General features: G+C 35.3%; 1 protein-coding gene across 2 annotated transcripts in view; it reads right to left on the reverse strand.

The window, feature by feature from the left end:
• Nucleotides 1–8,778, reverse strand: part of LOC129954077 (uncharacterized) — a 44,975-nt gene extending 36,197 nt beyond the window's left edge. The window contains exon 1 of one of the 2 annotated variants that reach the window (XM_056067731.1): nt 8,575–8,778. Coding sequence is in view for 1 of the 2 variants with exons in the window: in XM_056067730.1 (XP_055923705.1) it covers nt 3,489–3,956 (468 nt within the window). In the remaining variant the exon portion in view is untranslated. Of the gene's footprint in view, nt 1–3,488; nt 5,738–8,574 lie in introns of those variants that run through there. The other variant, XM_056067730.1, reaches the window with a different exon arrangement.
• Nucleotides 8,779–17,569: the final 8,791 nt, after the last annotated feature.

Below are 17,569 nucleotides of genomic sequence, written 5' to 3' on the forward strand. Positions count from 1 at the left end.
GTCAACGTAGCTAAAAACCGTAATTCAACTCTGTTTAAAGGTTTGTATGCCTACATACATAAAAGGCAATTTGCATGTCTTTAGTTTTGTTGTATGAAAATCAAAAACTTGCAATTCCCCCAAGTTTTATGTTTATTTGAAAGGGTTTTCAAAAAAAATTGATTTGATGTTGACAGTCCTTGGAAGGAAAGCTGTTTTAGAGTTTGAAAATATTGATGTTTAAAAATAAAAAAAAATATTATGTAAGTAGTAAGCCTTTACATTAACTCGAAGGGGAACTCGTGGTCAGGAGGCCCTTCGTCATCCCATACAACTAAGGTTAGCGATGTACCCATGCCCTCTCCGATCACGACTCAACCGTCTGCTAAAGTCGACAACAGTCAGACTTCTGATAGCTTCTTCTCAGTGAGAATGAATTTCTGGATTCATCTTCAGACTCGGAATATCGAAACAATGCCGTATTAGAGGTTGTCTGCACAATTGCATTCAAAATGCTGCAATTAGATCAGATTCTAAATAGAGGCACATCTTCATAATTTTCTGGCCAGAATCAGGGAGGATACTAAAGTCGACAAAAGTCAGACTTTTTTCAGGTTCTCTTTGAGTGAGGACGAACTTCTGGATTCACCTTCAAATTCGGAAGATCAGAACAAGATTATGGTGGGGGGTTATCTGCCTTAAATTGTAGCCTAAATGTTGCAATCAGAACATATTCTCTATAAAAGTTTCCCGTGGATTTTAAATTCCAATGTTCGAGTACTCAGGACTCCTGGATATTACTTACTGTATGAAATTGATAAAGGTTGAACCTAGATCTTGCATACTAGTGAAAAGTAGCATACATGCATCATTTCAGTGATAGGGATACCACCGTTGCTGTCCTGGAACATTATCTCTGAAGCAGAACGAAAAAAAAATAAATAAATTGGGTGGCGCAATAGTCCATTGAGAACTAAGGCCTAGGGAATTACAACTCTCAACCATTCCTGTGTGCGATTAATGTTATCAGGAATAGAGGGGACCTTCAGTTTATATGCCGAATCCGAACGGCTTATTTGAATAAGCACTTTTTCATGACAAGAGTTACTCTTGGAGAATTTTTCAATTCCTCGCAAGAGACAGTACCCGTGAAAAGACTTAAGATGGCATAGGCAGGGATTGAACCCAAGACCTCTGGCATGACAGTCCAACGCACTAACCCTCACGGTTTCTACAGAACGGCACAATTATTGGTAGCGATGTTAACGCTTATCATACTTTATGTGGAAGTACCCTACATTTGTTACTTAAACTCGAAAGGAAGTCTTATACATAACTCTTGTCTCTGATTCTATTCACCGTTAGGTTCTTTACTGAAAAGTATTTAAACAAGACATTGTTAATAAAATCCCTTATTGGACCACATAAAGATCTTTATCACAAAGTTAAATGTTACCAGTACTATTTATTCACCCCTATAACTATGGTGATCTTGATGGTAAAGTCAACGACCTCACTTCAGCTATTTACAAATCGATAGTGATTGCCTCGCCAATTAGCTGCATTGGTGGGACTTAGAACCCTTCGCAGTCTTCTCTTCAACGTTTTGGGCCAAATTTGTGATGACCGGTTCAGTAAACAATCAGCCAATACCGGTACGTTCAAGGCCCGCAAGATCGGCTGAGAACATCGCCGCGATCCAGAAAGGTGTACAGCAAAACCAGAGGCAGTTGATTTCCGCCATGCACAACAACTCGGCCTTTCGCAGACTTCACCTTGGCAAATTTTGCGTCGAGACTTGGGCCACACCTGTTTAAGATCTAAGTGACACAGGAGCTCAAAGTTCATGAACATACACAACGCCATTTGTTCGCTGACTGGGCATCGAATCGTTTGGAAGAGGACCTCAATTTTGTCCGAAAAAGCTTCTTTAGTGACGAGGCTCATTTTTGGATGAATGGTTGTGTTAACAAATAAAACTACCGTATATGGGACGACATCAGGTGATAATGCATCCTCAAAAAGTTACCGTTTGGCGTAATTGGTCCATACTTACAAAAAAAGACGTTTTTTTAGGCGGTCACCGTCAACAGCGAGCATTATATAACGATGATAACTATTTTTCTATAGCCCAAATTGAACAATATTGATCTAGACAACAACGCAGAACAAACGGCACGATTGACATTCTTATCATCTATTTGCCCTTATTGAACAAACCCCATACAAAAAGGAAAAATTCAAAACTAGGAATCCCTTAAAACTACTTTTTCAATAAAACTAGTTTAAAAAAAGTTCAATAATATGGGTTTTAATGTTTGGCAAACATAATTCGGAATTTTAATTTCAAAGATACTACAAGTGGTTCCCGCAGAAAAGCACTATTTGACATAAACGAAGTTCTTGATTTCAAGTTAGAGTCACTTCTATAAAAAAAATAAAGTGAGTTGCCTTCAAAATTTAAACATACACACTTCTGAAGTTCTAATTCTATGATCTGTTTGTAGTTGAATAAAATTTGATTTCTCAAACCTTCTTCACAGTACATTTGAACAGCACCATAATCTAATTCTATAGGTCTGTCTCCATTGACAAAAATATTCTTACGTATAAGTCTCGTGTTTCGAGGTTTAATTTCCAAATGTCATTGCTCCTATACACATGCTCACTCAAACCAGACTGTTTTGTATTTTGTTTCAAGTCCACAATTCTGTATAAATTTTTAATAATGATATTCAAATTACACGGTTCTTCGAAAACATTTTTTTAAGGACCTTTAGGTGTTAAAGAAAAAATGTCATCACATGCTTTTAATGTTGGCCAATAAACCCTATCTTCTGAGAAACCATCTACTATAAGTACATAGATGCATCATTTTGAATCCAACGCACTCTTCACATTATAGAAACTCTCACTTTGCACCCAGACAGTGCATCATCATTAGAAAAAGAGATCCTTGAAACATAAAACAAAAACATAGAAAAACACCATCAAAAAAGGGATATAAGACGAAAACGTGTGCAATGTGCATTCATCAGACATAACGACTCCTGTATACGTTATCATCATCACCATCATCATAGTCATCATCATCGTACATCGTCATCGTTTTCATATTCCCATCAGCAAGTGCACTGCAATTCACACCAATTACACAAGAAGAACGATGTCACATAGATACAAAAAAGTATATCCACACGACATCAAACGCACTTCACACATATACAAAAAAAATCTAGAAAGGACTTCTCTCTATATACAAAAGAAAAAAAAAACAAAAACAAAGCCAGTCCTTGAAAGATGTCTGCATATACAAAACAAAAACAACAACAACATAAAATAAAAACAAGGAATAAATGAACTTTTTCTGTTTTCTAAAAAGTTGAATGACATTGGAATCTGTTGAGCTTATTTGTGTCTAACTAAAAAATACATGAATTTAAAGCGTAAAACAGGACACAAAACAAATACATGGAATTAACACAAAATGTATATAAACAAAAACTCACCTCTGTTAAAATAATTAACCCAAAAACGGCAAAGAATGCAATAACAATTAAAAAACTCATTCCGGCCCGTTCCCGGGCGCCCCATGAATTCTTTTTGTTTCGCTTAATACGCGAATGTGAATGCGGATGCACATTTCCACCCAAATGCGATCCACTTCCGGCCATCAGATTCGTTGTTGATGAACTTGAATACATCATGGAAGAAGACGCTCCTCCTGCTCCTGCAGAAGCTCCTAACAACGACGAAGATGAAGATGAAGACAATGTCGTTCCCAATGACAAGGAGCCGGATATTTGACTATGATGATGCTGCTTATGATGATGGTGGTGGTGATGGTTGTGACTGTGATGATGGTGGTGTAGCAATTTCCCTATGCCACTCGATGATTTGTTGTACTTTGCCAAGCTTTCTGTGGAGCCCCCCAACAAGGGTTTCTTATGACTTGGGGGGCTCCGATTAAAGTACATAATCTTGACTAATTCCAAGGACACTCACTCCTCTCAAAAGGAGACCACGATGCATATATTATAAATTGAGATGAATTCGCCCGCACCAAAATATATAATTTCGCCTTAAGTCTTATGCAGCCGCCGCCGCTCCGCGCCAAACGTTAAGACGAGGAATTAATAGAAATTATAAAACCCACACAAACACACGTCAACGTCACTCACTTAACACCTTCTCGTTATGTTCGATATGGTGACACGGTAGAGATAGGGTGTGGGGTGGAAAGATATGGACCAAAAGGATACTAGAAGGGGTGTGTATTGCGGCTCTCTAGGCAAATGTCAATAATATCATCATCATCATGATGACATTTCCCTAAACAATGCAGCATTCATGCCGACGATAACGCATTTCAAGGAGGAAGATGAGGTAGGCACTTTTCCCAAAAACCCCACTTGAATATAAAAAAACAAGGATGCTGCTGCTACTGCTGTCGCTGGTTGCCACTGGTAGTTGTTGTTGTTGTTGTTTTACTCTACAAAGGACAACCGCCAAAGACTTCAATGACGACAAGTAGAAAAGTCATACACTTAAAAAATTGCCTACGGGCCGGAAAATCAAACCCAAACCCAAACCGAACCGAATCCAATCGAAAGCAAAAATCGAAGCAACTCGAATCGAATCGAACTGAACCGAATTGAAAGATTTTGTATCGCGATGGAGCTCCTGATGCTGTGATGCGAGAATTGATGGAGGCTGCTATAGTCGATGAAGCGGTGTCAATCTCTGATCTGGAGGATACGTTGTTATTACACACGAGAATCCTTGAACTTTTGTTTCTGTCGATTGTTGTTGTTGTTGTTGATTTTGTTTTTCTTTGCTTTTTATTTTATCGCTGAATGCACTCTTGAATAATAATTGCTTGACAATTTCCACTCATATGGGGTTACTACTACTTAGTATACTGCTACTGCTGCAGGTCCTGCTGCTCGCTCCTGCTTCTATAGATACTGTACAATATCTGCTCTCGAACTATTTAGCCAGCTAGTGCCGCAGAAGAACGAAAACGAGAACGATAACGAGAACAAGAACGAAAACGAGGACGAAGGACGAAAACGCTCACGTTTCAACGACACGATGACGGAAATGCAAACGGAAAACAACAACGCACCGTTGAATCAGGAAAAATCAATAACACAATTTTGTATGAGTGGCGACTACGACGGAGACGTCGTCGACGAGCAACGAGCAACGAGGAAGAACCAGCTTCACTACCTACCTACCCTATAACTAGACTAGTATTGTATTGGTGGAGGTATGATGGGTTGTTGTATTGGGTTATATGGGGTGAAGGTATAGGGTGGGTGGCATGCACTTTCTCCCTTGAGTACACTTCTTATATTTTAATACACAAGGATACAAATTTTGGGCAAGTTAAACTTATTTTTGTTCCGTTGTTGTTTCTGTTTTTTTTTCTGATTTTTTGGAACTTTTCAACAACTCACTTATACTTATTCACTTAAGGATTAAATTTTTGTGTTTAATCCTTTTTATTTCGTCTTCTTCAGAAACACATACGATTTTTGAAATTGTTATATTATTATATTAGACTTGAAGTCGCCATATTATGTCAAACTGCAAATGTCAAATTATATCCTTTTTTTAATTGTTGTTATTGTATGTTTTTGTAGTTTCTATAAAAATTCCTTTTTTATTTTTGTATGTGGAGAAATTTCAGCCAGCGACTGAATAAGAACTGTGTTTGTTAGCTTTTTTTGGCAGAGTAAATAAAAATATAAGACAGAATGAAGGATGGATTTTTATACATGTAGATGTTCATATGGATATTGTTATTATGGCAGTTGGAATGATCATGCGCATTGAGAACATTTGAGTGGACTTTGAAGGATAATGAAAATGTTGCCAGGTGAAAGGAAAAAATGATAACCTTTTTATAAAAACAAGGAAAAATAAACATTTACTACATGGATTATGGATATTAAGACAATAAAAAGGATTAAGGAGATACGAAGCATCTTAATCCTTTGAAAATAATTTAAGCCTTTTTTTTTAATTTTGAGTGTTAATAGGTGTTGGTTTAATATATATGCAGGGTGATTCGGATTATTAGTTTGAAAAATTCACACTATTGTTGGTAGAAATTGCCATACAACCTGCAAAAGACAACTAAGTGAAGCTTTGTAAAAACATCAATATTTCTTATGCATTAAAACAAATTGGCTTATCTTTTACTGGTTATCAGTGCTTAAATGTAAAATTTCAGGGAGTCAGAAATTGGTCATTCAGACTCAATGAACCGTAGACGTTAATATCAAAGCAATTATGATATTTTCTGTCTTATTGTCTAAAGACTAAATCAATAAGATTTTTAAAAGTTGTTCAAGACTCATGTGTCTAAAGAGTCTGTTAAATAATATTTCTTGTATTTTAAGGTTTAAAAATTTACCTGAAAATTATTGAAATTGTCGCACTAGTTCTTGAGAAAACACAAAAACAAAAAAAAGAGGCTGAAATGCGACCCACTGTCGATTTGTCTCGCTTACAAGTTTGTAGTATTTCGTGTTTTGTTTCTTAAACGTTTAAAAATTACCAACAGTATTTTGCATTTGTTAATGAGATTTTTGGTCGAAACCAATTTTTACCAATTTTAGTAGCATTTCTTAAAAGTTGTTATTTCTTATATAAATAAAAAAATACAAATTCGATGTGTGAGCACTAAGAAAAGGAGAGATGGTTTGAAGGAAGTTGTCGGTGCACATTGGGTTTGAATTCCTGAATATTGCAATGACTAGGAAAATCATAGTGCGGTAAGGCATTCCACATTCGTTTAGTACGGCTAAAGAACGAATCTCTGTATTTGACAGTATGGCCGTAGTTGGGCTCGAATTACGGTTGAAATGTTTAAGGGGAGGAATGCAGATGAATGAAATTAATTTGAAGTCAATGTCTTTTATTTTTCACGAGATATCGAGAACCGAACATCAATTTGTACCAACTTTACGTACTATTTTTTGTAGATTGTAACTTTTTAGGAAAAAACAGAATGTAGGATTTTTACAAAAAAATTTACCGAATGTCGAAAACAATATTTTCTGTGACATAAAATTAGTTTGAAGTCAATATTTTTAATTATTGAAAAGATATTTGAATCGAAAGTAAAAAAAAAACGTTTATTGCATTTTTTTTTTTCAAAAACTATACTTGTTTGGTATTACGGTAAAATATAATATAAAATTTAATTTAAGTCTCTAGCGTTATTAGTTCGTGATTTAGGGTTGACCAAAATGTTCACCTTTTTTCAAACTGCTATGGTTAAAAACCACCCACGCAATTTTCTTGAGAGCCCTTTCTGCGTCTTTCTCCAATATTATCTGCATAACAACATTTATTTTTTGAGCTTTGGGCTTGTACTTACGTACACGCGCGCACGCTCTACGGGCCTTGGACCGTCGAGAAATGTCAAAATTTTCAATTTGACAAATCGGACCCATTACAATAGCTTCCTATATGAGAAGTTAATAATGGTTCTACCCTCATGGAGAAATAAAAAAAATGTTTTTTTTTGTTGAAGCCAATTCAAGAAAACAAATTTAAGAGAAAATGTAATAAAAATCTGAATTTAGGTTTTTGTCCAAACAATTTGTAAAGGGACTACTGTTATTTTTCTTCTTATGAACAAAATTAGAAAAACTTCTAACCCAAATTGGCTTAAAACCTTAATTTCCAAGTTTGAACTCAACGGTCCCAATGGTTTGGGCTGTAGGCAGGGCCGGCCCCAGGCATTCTTGGGCCCTGTGCAAGATTAGTAGAAAGCGCCCTTATTTTATATTTTCACACATAAACTGATACACAAGCATATGGCTTTCCCACATTACCCAGGAAGTAGACTTTCAGTGCGTTTTTTGTTTTTAAGGTATTCCAAGTAACCCTAAACCATATACTAAAACGCAGCGATCAAATGAGCAGAGGGGAAACGTTTAAACTAGGAAACTTACTTTTCTGACCTTACATTTTGCAAATTCAGAAATAAGATCATCAAAGTCTAAAGAATTGAATAATTCCTTTTCAATGGACATTATATATAAGCCTACGAATCACTCTTGAGTCATGGTTGTCCTAAGATAATTTTTAATAATTTTAAGTTTAGAAAAACTATGTTCTCCTGAAGCTGCCGTGACCGGAATTGTATTAGGGATTTGGAGAGCAATTACTAAATTCGGAGCAAAATCTTCCTTGAACTGAAAATAAAATTTAACACATCTAAACTTGAACTTTTTGGAATAACAAGCGGAGATATCACGGTTTACTCTTGAAACAATTCTTCTCCATCTAAATCTTTAAAACTACCTAATGTTATAACATTCTGCAAATTAAGGCATGAAGCACGTACATTTTTATTTTGTTAACATTTTGTTACACTTTTTTGTTGCTCTTATAATTAGTTACACTTTTTATTATTATTATTAATTAAAATCAGAATTAAACAAACAAAGCCGACGCGTAAATATAAATATTAAAAAAGAAAAAGATACAAATAACACTAGCACCACACAGTAAATATGCACAGTAAAAGAATTACGAGTTTACACTATACACAAATTACAAAAAAATACTTGCGATTTTTTTATTTGTAAACTCCCTCGTTGAAAATTTCAGTCAACAGAAACAAATCAAAAAAAAAGCTTCGTAACTTCACTAATTTTCCACTGGAACCAGAACAATTCGACTCAAACACCTTTTCCTTTAAAACACCTGTAAAACAAAAACGAGACGAATTAAATGTTCTTTTTTTTTTTTAAACAATATAAAAAAACGATACAAAATCTACCACGAAATTCTTCCACTTGGCCCCACACGTTGGGCTCCAATTTGTTACACTTTTTTGTTGCTCTTATAATTAGTTACACTTTTTATTATTATTATTATTAATTAAAATCAGAATTAAACAAACAAAGCCGACGGCGGCTGCGCAGCGACGACGACGACGCACGCAACGATTCAAGCAACTCGCAAAAAATAACAAACGTTTGACTTTAAAAATTTATTTCTTTGGGAAACCGTGGGATTGAAGATCCCTGGACTAAAACCCAAAATGTTTTCAAAATAAAAATTAACGAATGACAAAAAAAATGTAAATAATAAAAAAAAACAAATTAAAAGAAGAAACCGGACACGTACCGAACAATAGAACAAAGAACCAAACAAAACTAGCTACTTATCTTTTGTATTTTTTTAACTTAACTCCTTTCAAAATCCTCACACCTCGATCCTCTATCCTCGAATATCCAATTTCCTTTTTCTTTTCTCGATTTCCTCGACAACCTCCAATTTTTCTTCCTCCTTCTCGACTTTTCTTTGTCTTTTCACAATTCCTCGAACTTTTCTTTATCTGTCTCTTATCGCTTGTAATGCTCTATCTAGAGTGCCTTCCAAGCTAATTCAAAAACTCATTCTTCCTCCCTCGACCATTCCAGACACACACACATTCATACAGCACAAGCATCCGTTTTCGTGATTGTCGGTCACGGTATCGCGGCTTCCTGGAAGCTTTACGCTCATCAGGAAAGCCACCGTTGTTGACTCTCAACGAAACTTTACTTCCACACACACAATCACGGTTTCAACAAGTTGTTAGATGAGTTTCCAAAACTTGCCGAAACATAATGGCGAGTTCAGACCCCTTCCCAACTATTCTTATTTCTCGAGAAAGTGTAAAGAAAAACAAAAATCGAGAAGAAGTCTAAACTAGGCATTTTCCTATTACAATTAATATTACACGCGAGATTCGAGGTGTGAGTTTTGTACCAAAAATGAAATTAAGCGACTTTAAAGATATTAAATGTTAATTATTGATTCTACGTTAAGAATTGTAAATGTTAAATTAAAATAGATGTGTTGTTGTTATTGTTGTCTAAGAAAGGGTCCGCCTGACCTCATACTTCTTCGGCTCATCCGCCGGCATTTTCGACCTTGTCGAAAGAACTCGTTCTCGAATCCGATCACCTGCTTTTGTTGCTTTTGCAAAATAACGGCTAGGTACACCTGTGGCTGATGAGACCATGGTTGCCCTCAACTTTGCCGATATTTTGCAGCCACAACGGGAAAAAGAAAACAGCTAAAGGCTGGTTTTTGTTACGGTAAAATTTACCGTAACAATTTGCTCATGTTAATTAAAAATGAAAAATTGATGTTATATGTATGTATCAAGCTGTTCAAACTTTTCTGTAATTAATTGAATGGCTTGACTAAGTATTTTGAAAAAAAAACAAATGGCTTTAAATCTTTGTTTCGGGTCTACTATGGTTTTAGGACTTCAGCATACATTTTTTTCCGTTGAGATTGCAATAATGAAACTTCAAAAAACATATTTAGGCAACTAGCAATATGCTGAACATAACTACGCATTAAATTTTTCATCGGAACGCAGTTAAATCAAACTGTTGTTTTTTCTATAACTTTTATGCCAGTTGCCAGATGCAAATATTTACTAGTTTTATTCATATTTTCTAAAACATCAAACCAAATTTGAAGGCAGCAAATAAATGTAAAATCAAAAATTGTATTTCTTAACGATTCTGCAATGTTTTTTGCCTATTTCTATAAGGGCTTCTTGTGTTTCTTCTAAATTTGTTTTTAAAGGCCTCAATGCTTCTAACCTGCTCTCCCATCTCAGAAAGGGGTTTTAAAGTAAAACTTGAAATTGTTGTCTTAAAACTATCCCACCTCATTACGGAACTTGAAAAAAAGTTATACAAACATTGAATATAATGAGCACCGAGCAGCATCATTAACCACTAAATTTAAGGAATGCGAGCAAAATGGAACGAAAAATGCTCTTGGTTCCAGGGTTTGAATTCGATTCGAAACACCAGCTTCTTTTCCTTTCATATTCGCACCATTATCATAACTTTGGCTTCGACAGTTGCTCATTAAATTCCATGCAATTCAAGCTTGTCTAAAATCAACGGAGTCAGTCACATTCCGGTCTTGTCTTGCCACAAAATACGTCACTTCTATTAACAACTGATATCTATTTATTTAATCTTAATAAACCAACAAAGGGAAAAAACAATTGAAACAATCTGCTTTCTGCACCAGACTTTAAAAGTAGCCTTTACAACAGTCATTATCATACTCTCTGTGTTCATTTTGGGACTCAGTGTGCAGGAAATAAATCTTGCACATATGCAAGTTTTTGACTTAAGACCTTTTTATTTAACACCAAAGATTCAGGAAACATAAAATATTGAACTGGGTTAATCATTCCACATTCATGTAATGCTGTTAAAAAAAGAATCTCTGTAAATAGCAGTACGTTTGTCAAAGTTCGTCTTAAGGATGAATTGATGATAAATCCTAGAAGTAGGGAGACCACTGTTGATTTTTTTAAATGCAGTGAATTCAACTGACTATTTGACTTTAGAATTGTTTATATAAATTAAATGTTCCTTAAAAAAATAGATATGCATGTTCTGAAACAATAAATTTAAATGCAGTTTTGAAGATCAAAAAGCAACTAACATTTTTTCAAAAACTCGAATTTTTCACTAATTTTAACCAATATTTCTATATTTTTCGCTTATAAGAAGTAGTAAGTCGACTCGGCCTCATCAAAATCGAAATATTTCAGTACCATTTTGGTATCGGTTTTGTATAACTGAGTCTCGTCTCGGTCTCGTGATTGCTTTTTTTTCATCAGTTGTTTTAGAAGTAGTCTCGTCTATTATCACCTATGTCTATTTTTATGACTTGAATAATTTGATTTGAAGTTTGAAAATAAAAGTTACATTACAAACATTGTTGAATGAATTAACGAAGGTAAATCTCTTTACATCAAAATCGTAGTTATTCTTCAATGAAATCTTTAAGTTAATGGCGATTTTTTATTTGTAATTAAATCCGAAAATTAAGCGTTTTAATTTGAAAAGACCTAATCGATTCTAAAGCTTGTTCTGGCTCACGTTTGTATTAGCATTGTTTTGGTTTCACTTCATTTAAAACATTAACACAACAAATTTTTGCAAGACAAATTTATAACCCGAAAACACACTACGAGACCGATGAGACTCTCAGAAAATTTGGGTACAAAATATACAGTCTCGCATTGTTCTCGTCTCGGAAGCTTCAAAAGTTTAAAGTCTCGTTGCCAGTCCTTAACATTACAAAAACTGAATTAGTAACACTGATCACGACAAATTGAGCTTATTGTCTAATAACTCCAAGCTTTTCTAATATGCAAGTTTAAAGTCTTCAAAAATCTATATACAATATTTTTATGACTTGATCTTATCAATGGGATGTAATAGTTTAATTACAATGTGATTTTTAAATAACACTTTAGAGGTTAAATATGCAGATTTGCGTGTTCCATAACTGACGACATATAATTTTCGTTGTAGTATCGCACACAATAGCGAAATAATAATAATAAGTGGTTTTTCTGACACGGCATTTCAAAAACATGTGCCGTTTCTATATTATATATTATGGTTGGTTGGTTGTGCCTATAGATATTGATTTGCCATTACAATAATTGTGTGTATTAAACTGAGCGATAGTTTACAAAACCATTGTGACAAGAGCAACGGTTTCAGCTATTTTAAAAATGAAAGCCATTAAACAAACCAAAGATATTATGAGCCAATGAAACATCCACTACTACCACTAAATGATATTGAAACAATGAGGTAAGCAAACACAGAAGAACCTTAGGCCTTTTTCAAACAAGAGAAGACACAAATGATCTTTTAATCACATAAGCCACTTATAAGAAGGCCAAGACACAGTCACCGCCACCCACCGTACCATGTTACGAACAAAACCGTCATATTTGACACAGACCTTAGTTATAATCACTTCATTTATAAAATAGGTGAAGTACTTTTTTGTGAGGTGTGAACTTCTTTAAATATTAAATTCATTTATTTTGGTTGCAAAAAAATCTTTCAAAGTTGATCTATGCCAAATATTGATACAAAACAAACTAAATTTACGATGAAATATCATTTGGTTTATACAAATCTTCAGAATGAGTTCTCTTGTATTGATATTTTCCTCACGAATAGTAAAAGACTAGCTAAGACAGAACTCCGCTAATCAAATAAAAAAAGTATATAAATTCGACCGATGCGATGCACGCCAGAAGTCTAAATAAACAAAAATACGATCAGCGATAACAAAATATGTTTAAAGGTCGTTATTCAAGTATATGTGTAGTATACAGGCTTTGACTATATCAATTTTTGCTTTCGCATAACTTCTAGCTTACAAATCGCTTTTTTGCAATCATAGGGTTGCCAAACCTTTTCTTAATAAAAGATGGACATTTTAAAACTTAAAATATTTAAAAAAAAAAAGCCTGCAGAAGAGCTTTTAAGTTGTGATAAGGATTGCTATGATAGGTATTTATAAAGAAAATTACTCTTATAAGCTTCGTTTCACAGCTCCGAAAAATAAAAACTTCTCGTAAGGAAAAATAAATTGGGTGGCGCAACATTCCATTGTGAACTAATGGCCTAGTGACTTACAGCTCTCAACCATTCCTGTGTTCGAGTACTGCTGTCAGAGATGGAGGGGACCTACAGTTTTAAGCCCCATCTGAACGCCTAATTTGAGAAAGCACTTTTGATGGCAAGAATTACTCTGGATGAATTTGTCAATTTCTCGCAAGAGGCAGAGGCCGTGAAAATTAAACTTTAGAATAGGCTGAGATCGAACCCAAGGCCTCTGCCATGACCATCCAATGCACTTTTTTTTATTATTAATTTGTATTACTTCAATCTTAAACCTTTCGTAAACCTAGACAAAAATTCATAAAATTAGCCTAATTAACCATGACTTACAACTAACTTACCGGTCCCATACGGACACTCTAAGTTATTAGAGATTTTGAAGAAAAAAAAAACTAATATCAATATCTTTTTTCAATTTTACTTAAGAACTACTTAAAATAAGGTCCTTAATATAAAACTTAAACCTAATTTAATCTTACTTAAACAACCCATTCTACCTATAAACTACTTAAAACTAGAACAATCTATCACGTGCCGATTGAATCCACCAAAACTAGTTTAGATCGGTCCCTTTCGGACACAGCCCTACTGAACCGAAGAAACTCTATTCCGTCTTGTGTCATGACGTACCGATTGTTCAGGCGTCGCCTATCCACGGTTCGTCGTCTGACGTGGTAGATTAGCGGAAGTGCCAATCTATCCTGTATCAGACCGCATCTATCTAAAAAGAGAAATGCCTCTGGTGGAATATAGCCGCTAGAGTGTGCGCTCTCAAAATACTCGTCGTTCAGATATAACGCCCTGAAAATTAAATTGTTGGTCAAATACATAGCTTTGCAATGTACCCTCGAACGAGTTTTATCACGGAATTTGGAATTCTGTTGATTCGAACCCCGTTGTATAGGATCTCGTTGGATTTTTTGCACGTATCCCTCTTAGCCCCAGCCAACGGAGTCCGGATTAGAATAGTCCAACGTACTAACCATCATGCCACGGGTACTACTGTTACTTCTCGTAAATAATTGAACAAAATACAAAAAGACCTATTCTTGAGATGTTTGTCTCTCCCGTCCAGTACCATTCTTAAACTTGTTTTTTTTTTATAAAATATTTTTCCAAAGATAACTCAAAAGAAAAAATCTCCTCACATTACAATTTTTGGTTACTATGTTATGACTCCGCCTGTACCTGAGCTAGTAAGTGATTCTATGGGACAAACCTTTTTTCTCACTCGTACTATGGCAAGAGTCTTAAGAGATCTTAACATACATAAATCTGCTGATGTGGATGGTATCCCCGCTATTGTTCTGAAGAGGTGTCCTTTATCGCTGGCAAAACCACTGCGTATGCTTTTTCATCTGTCCTACTCCTCAGGTCTCCTTCCGAGTGGATGGAAAACCGCTTTTGTCCAGCCTATTCCCAAAAAAGGCGAATCTTCCTCACCGTCTAGTTATCGACCGATTGCACTTACGTCCCTTCTTTCCAAGGTCATGGAAACGCTGATTAATTATCAGCTCAATAAATATTTCGAAGATCGAAAGCTTCTTAATGGCCAACAATACGGCTTTCGTAGCAATAGGTCCACTGGTAATCTCATGGTTCATCTCACCGAACAGTGGAGCAAATCTTAACATCGTTTTGGGGAAAGTAAGATTAATGCATTTGATATTTCAAAAGCTTTTGATAGGGTTTGGCATCAGGCTCTCTTATCGAAAATGTGTGCTTTCGGTTTTCATGAATCCCTCCATCATTTAATTAGTAGTTAATTTCAAATCGTTCAATACAAATTGTATTGGATGGATTTAAGTGTGAAAACCACAAAATAAATGCTGGTGTGCCCCAGGGCTCTGTTTTATCTCCAACACTCTTTCTCATTTTTACTAATGATCTTCTGTCTGCAACTTCTAATCCAATACATTGTTTCGCTGATGATGGCCATTATCCATAAATGGCACTTGCATTCATTAAACTGAACCTTTTATGGAACGATCACATACAAGATGTTTGGGTTTTCTGAGGCGATGCAACATGTTGGGCTGGTGCTCCTACAACTTATTTAAGCTTCTTGGATAGTATTGAACGTAGGGCATTTCGATTGATTGGTGATATTACCATCATAAGATCATTTACGTCACTTGAACATCGTTGAAATGTTAAACAGTTCAACCGTAATACTCGCGCTTCTAGGAATGCTCATCAATATAACCTCGGGCCCAACTTAGGTCGTACTGTTAACTACAGAGATTCGTTCTTTAGCCGTACTATGCAAATGTGGAATGCCTTGCCACACTCTGTCTTTCCCAGCTATTGCAATTATTTAGGAATTCACAACCAATGTGCACCGACATCTCCTTTCAACCCCTCTCTCCCTTTCCTAGTGCTCACACTGTGTCTACATAATAAGGGTAGTATATCCCTTTGAGTGTGCGCTTATTATAAAGAAAAGTTATTTATAAAGAAGTGTCAATCAAATATTCTAAAGTTTTAGAGTGATCTTGCAGTTCTTCCCCTTTTATCGCCGTGAACTTGACCCCGTCCAAATTAAGAAGACTTTTTAAAGTGTTTGGAATATAAATGCATACATAAAATAATGATCTTTGCGAAAGATCAACTTTTTCGGAATTTCTTCAGAGTGAATGTCGTCGAGCCTAGAAAAACATACTCTTGTTTCTTACTTCTGTCTCTGATAAATAAACAATCATCAGTGTATTGACTCCTTTAAGCACGTCGGGCTATCCCATATTATAGGAAAGTCTGCTAATTTTACGTGTCAAACAAATCCAGTTAAGTAAAAATCAAGACCAGAACCGTTTGGCAATATGAGAAAGCTAACTGAGACATAAACGAGTCACTATGCTTCCTTGATAGTGACGTGGATTACAAGGCAGTTATGGACACAAACTTATTTTTTTTAGGTAAAATTCGGAAGAGCTATTGTGCTATTATAAGTACAGGGCGGCCTCATACTTTTTAGTTCACGAAATACCTTTTTCCTTCTACCGTTTATTCCACCAATCACTTCTTCTAAGTGCATTACGGACACGCGTAAGCAACCTGTTTATTCTCCAGTTATTAATAACCAGGCCCTAAGTAAGTATTAATAATTGTTTTTTGTGTTTTTGTTATTTCGATTACGATTTAAATAAAGTTGGTTACAAGTTTATTGCTTTCTTTAGGCAGAACCCTTAACTTAAAACCCTTTGAGTTCGCAACAAATTTTCTTCAGTTTACCACATTGGCGCTTTAGAAACCAACAAGTTGACTGCGTATTTAAAGATTTAAGTATGGCATTTGACAAACTTAGCCATACTGTGCTCTTAAGACAATTTGAGAAAATTGGACTTAATAACAAGATTACTTCTTGGAATTCATGAGTGACAGATATTAACGTACTGTTTTTAAAAACGATCGTTCAAGGATTTTCACAGTCAATTCTTGTATTCCGTAGAGAATATCGGTCCATTTTAATTTATTTTATTTTTCTCCAAAATTAATTCTTGTCATGAAAAGTGCCCAAAAGTCTCAAATTAGCCATTCAGATTCTGCTTAAATCTGTAGGTCCCCCCCATCCCTGACAACAATATTCGCTGGTTTTGCAAAAAGGTTTCAATAAATGGATAGAAGACTACAAGTTTTTAAAGTAGTTTTAAGCTGGATTTTGGACGGGTTATTTGACGGTTACCCACATTTTTACCCTTAAAAGTATCGCAGAAACATTCCTGAATAAAGGCAAGGAGCTATATAGGTTTTTCGTTGACTTTAAACCGGTATTTAATATGATCGATAGACATGTGATTATCTAAAAGCTTTATAGTAACGGAATGTCAAGGAAGTTCGGAAAAGTTATTCAGAATCTATATGCAGATACAATAGGTAGGGAATGGAGAAGAGTTCTCGAGAATATTTGAAACACAATCGGGAATCAGACAGGGCTGTACATCGAGTCCAAGTCTGTTCGCCTTGTTTATTGAAGATCTTACAGACCTCTTACCAGGTGGCATAGACTTCGCCGGACAAATAATAAAAGCATTGCTGTTTGCAGACGACATTATTCCTTTGGCAGCATCACCTGAATCATTGCATTAAATTATAAACCGCCT

This window comes from Eupeodes corollae, chromosome 1 (genome assembly GCF_945859685.1).
Source record: "Eupeodes corollae chromosome 1, idEupCoro1.1, whole genome shotgun sequence".
NCBI lineage: Eukaryota > Metazoa > Arthropoda > Insecta > Diptera > Syrphidae > Eupeodes > Eupeodes corollae.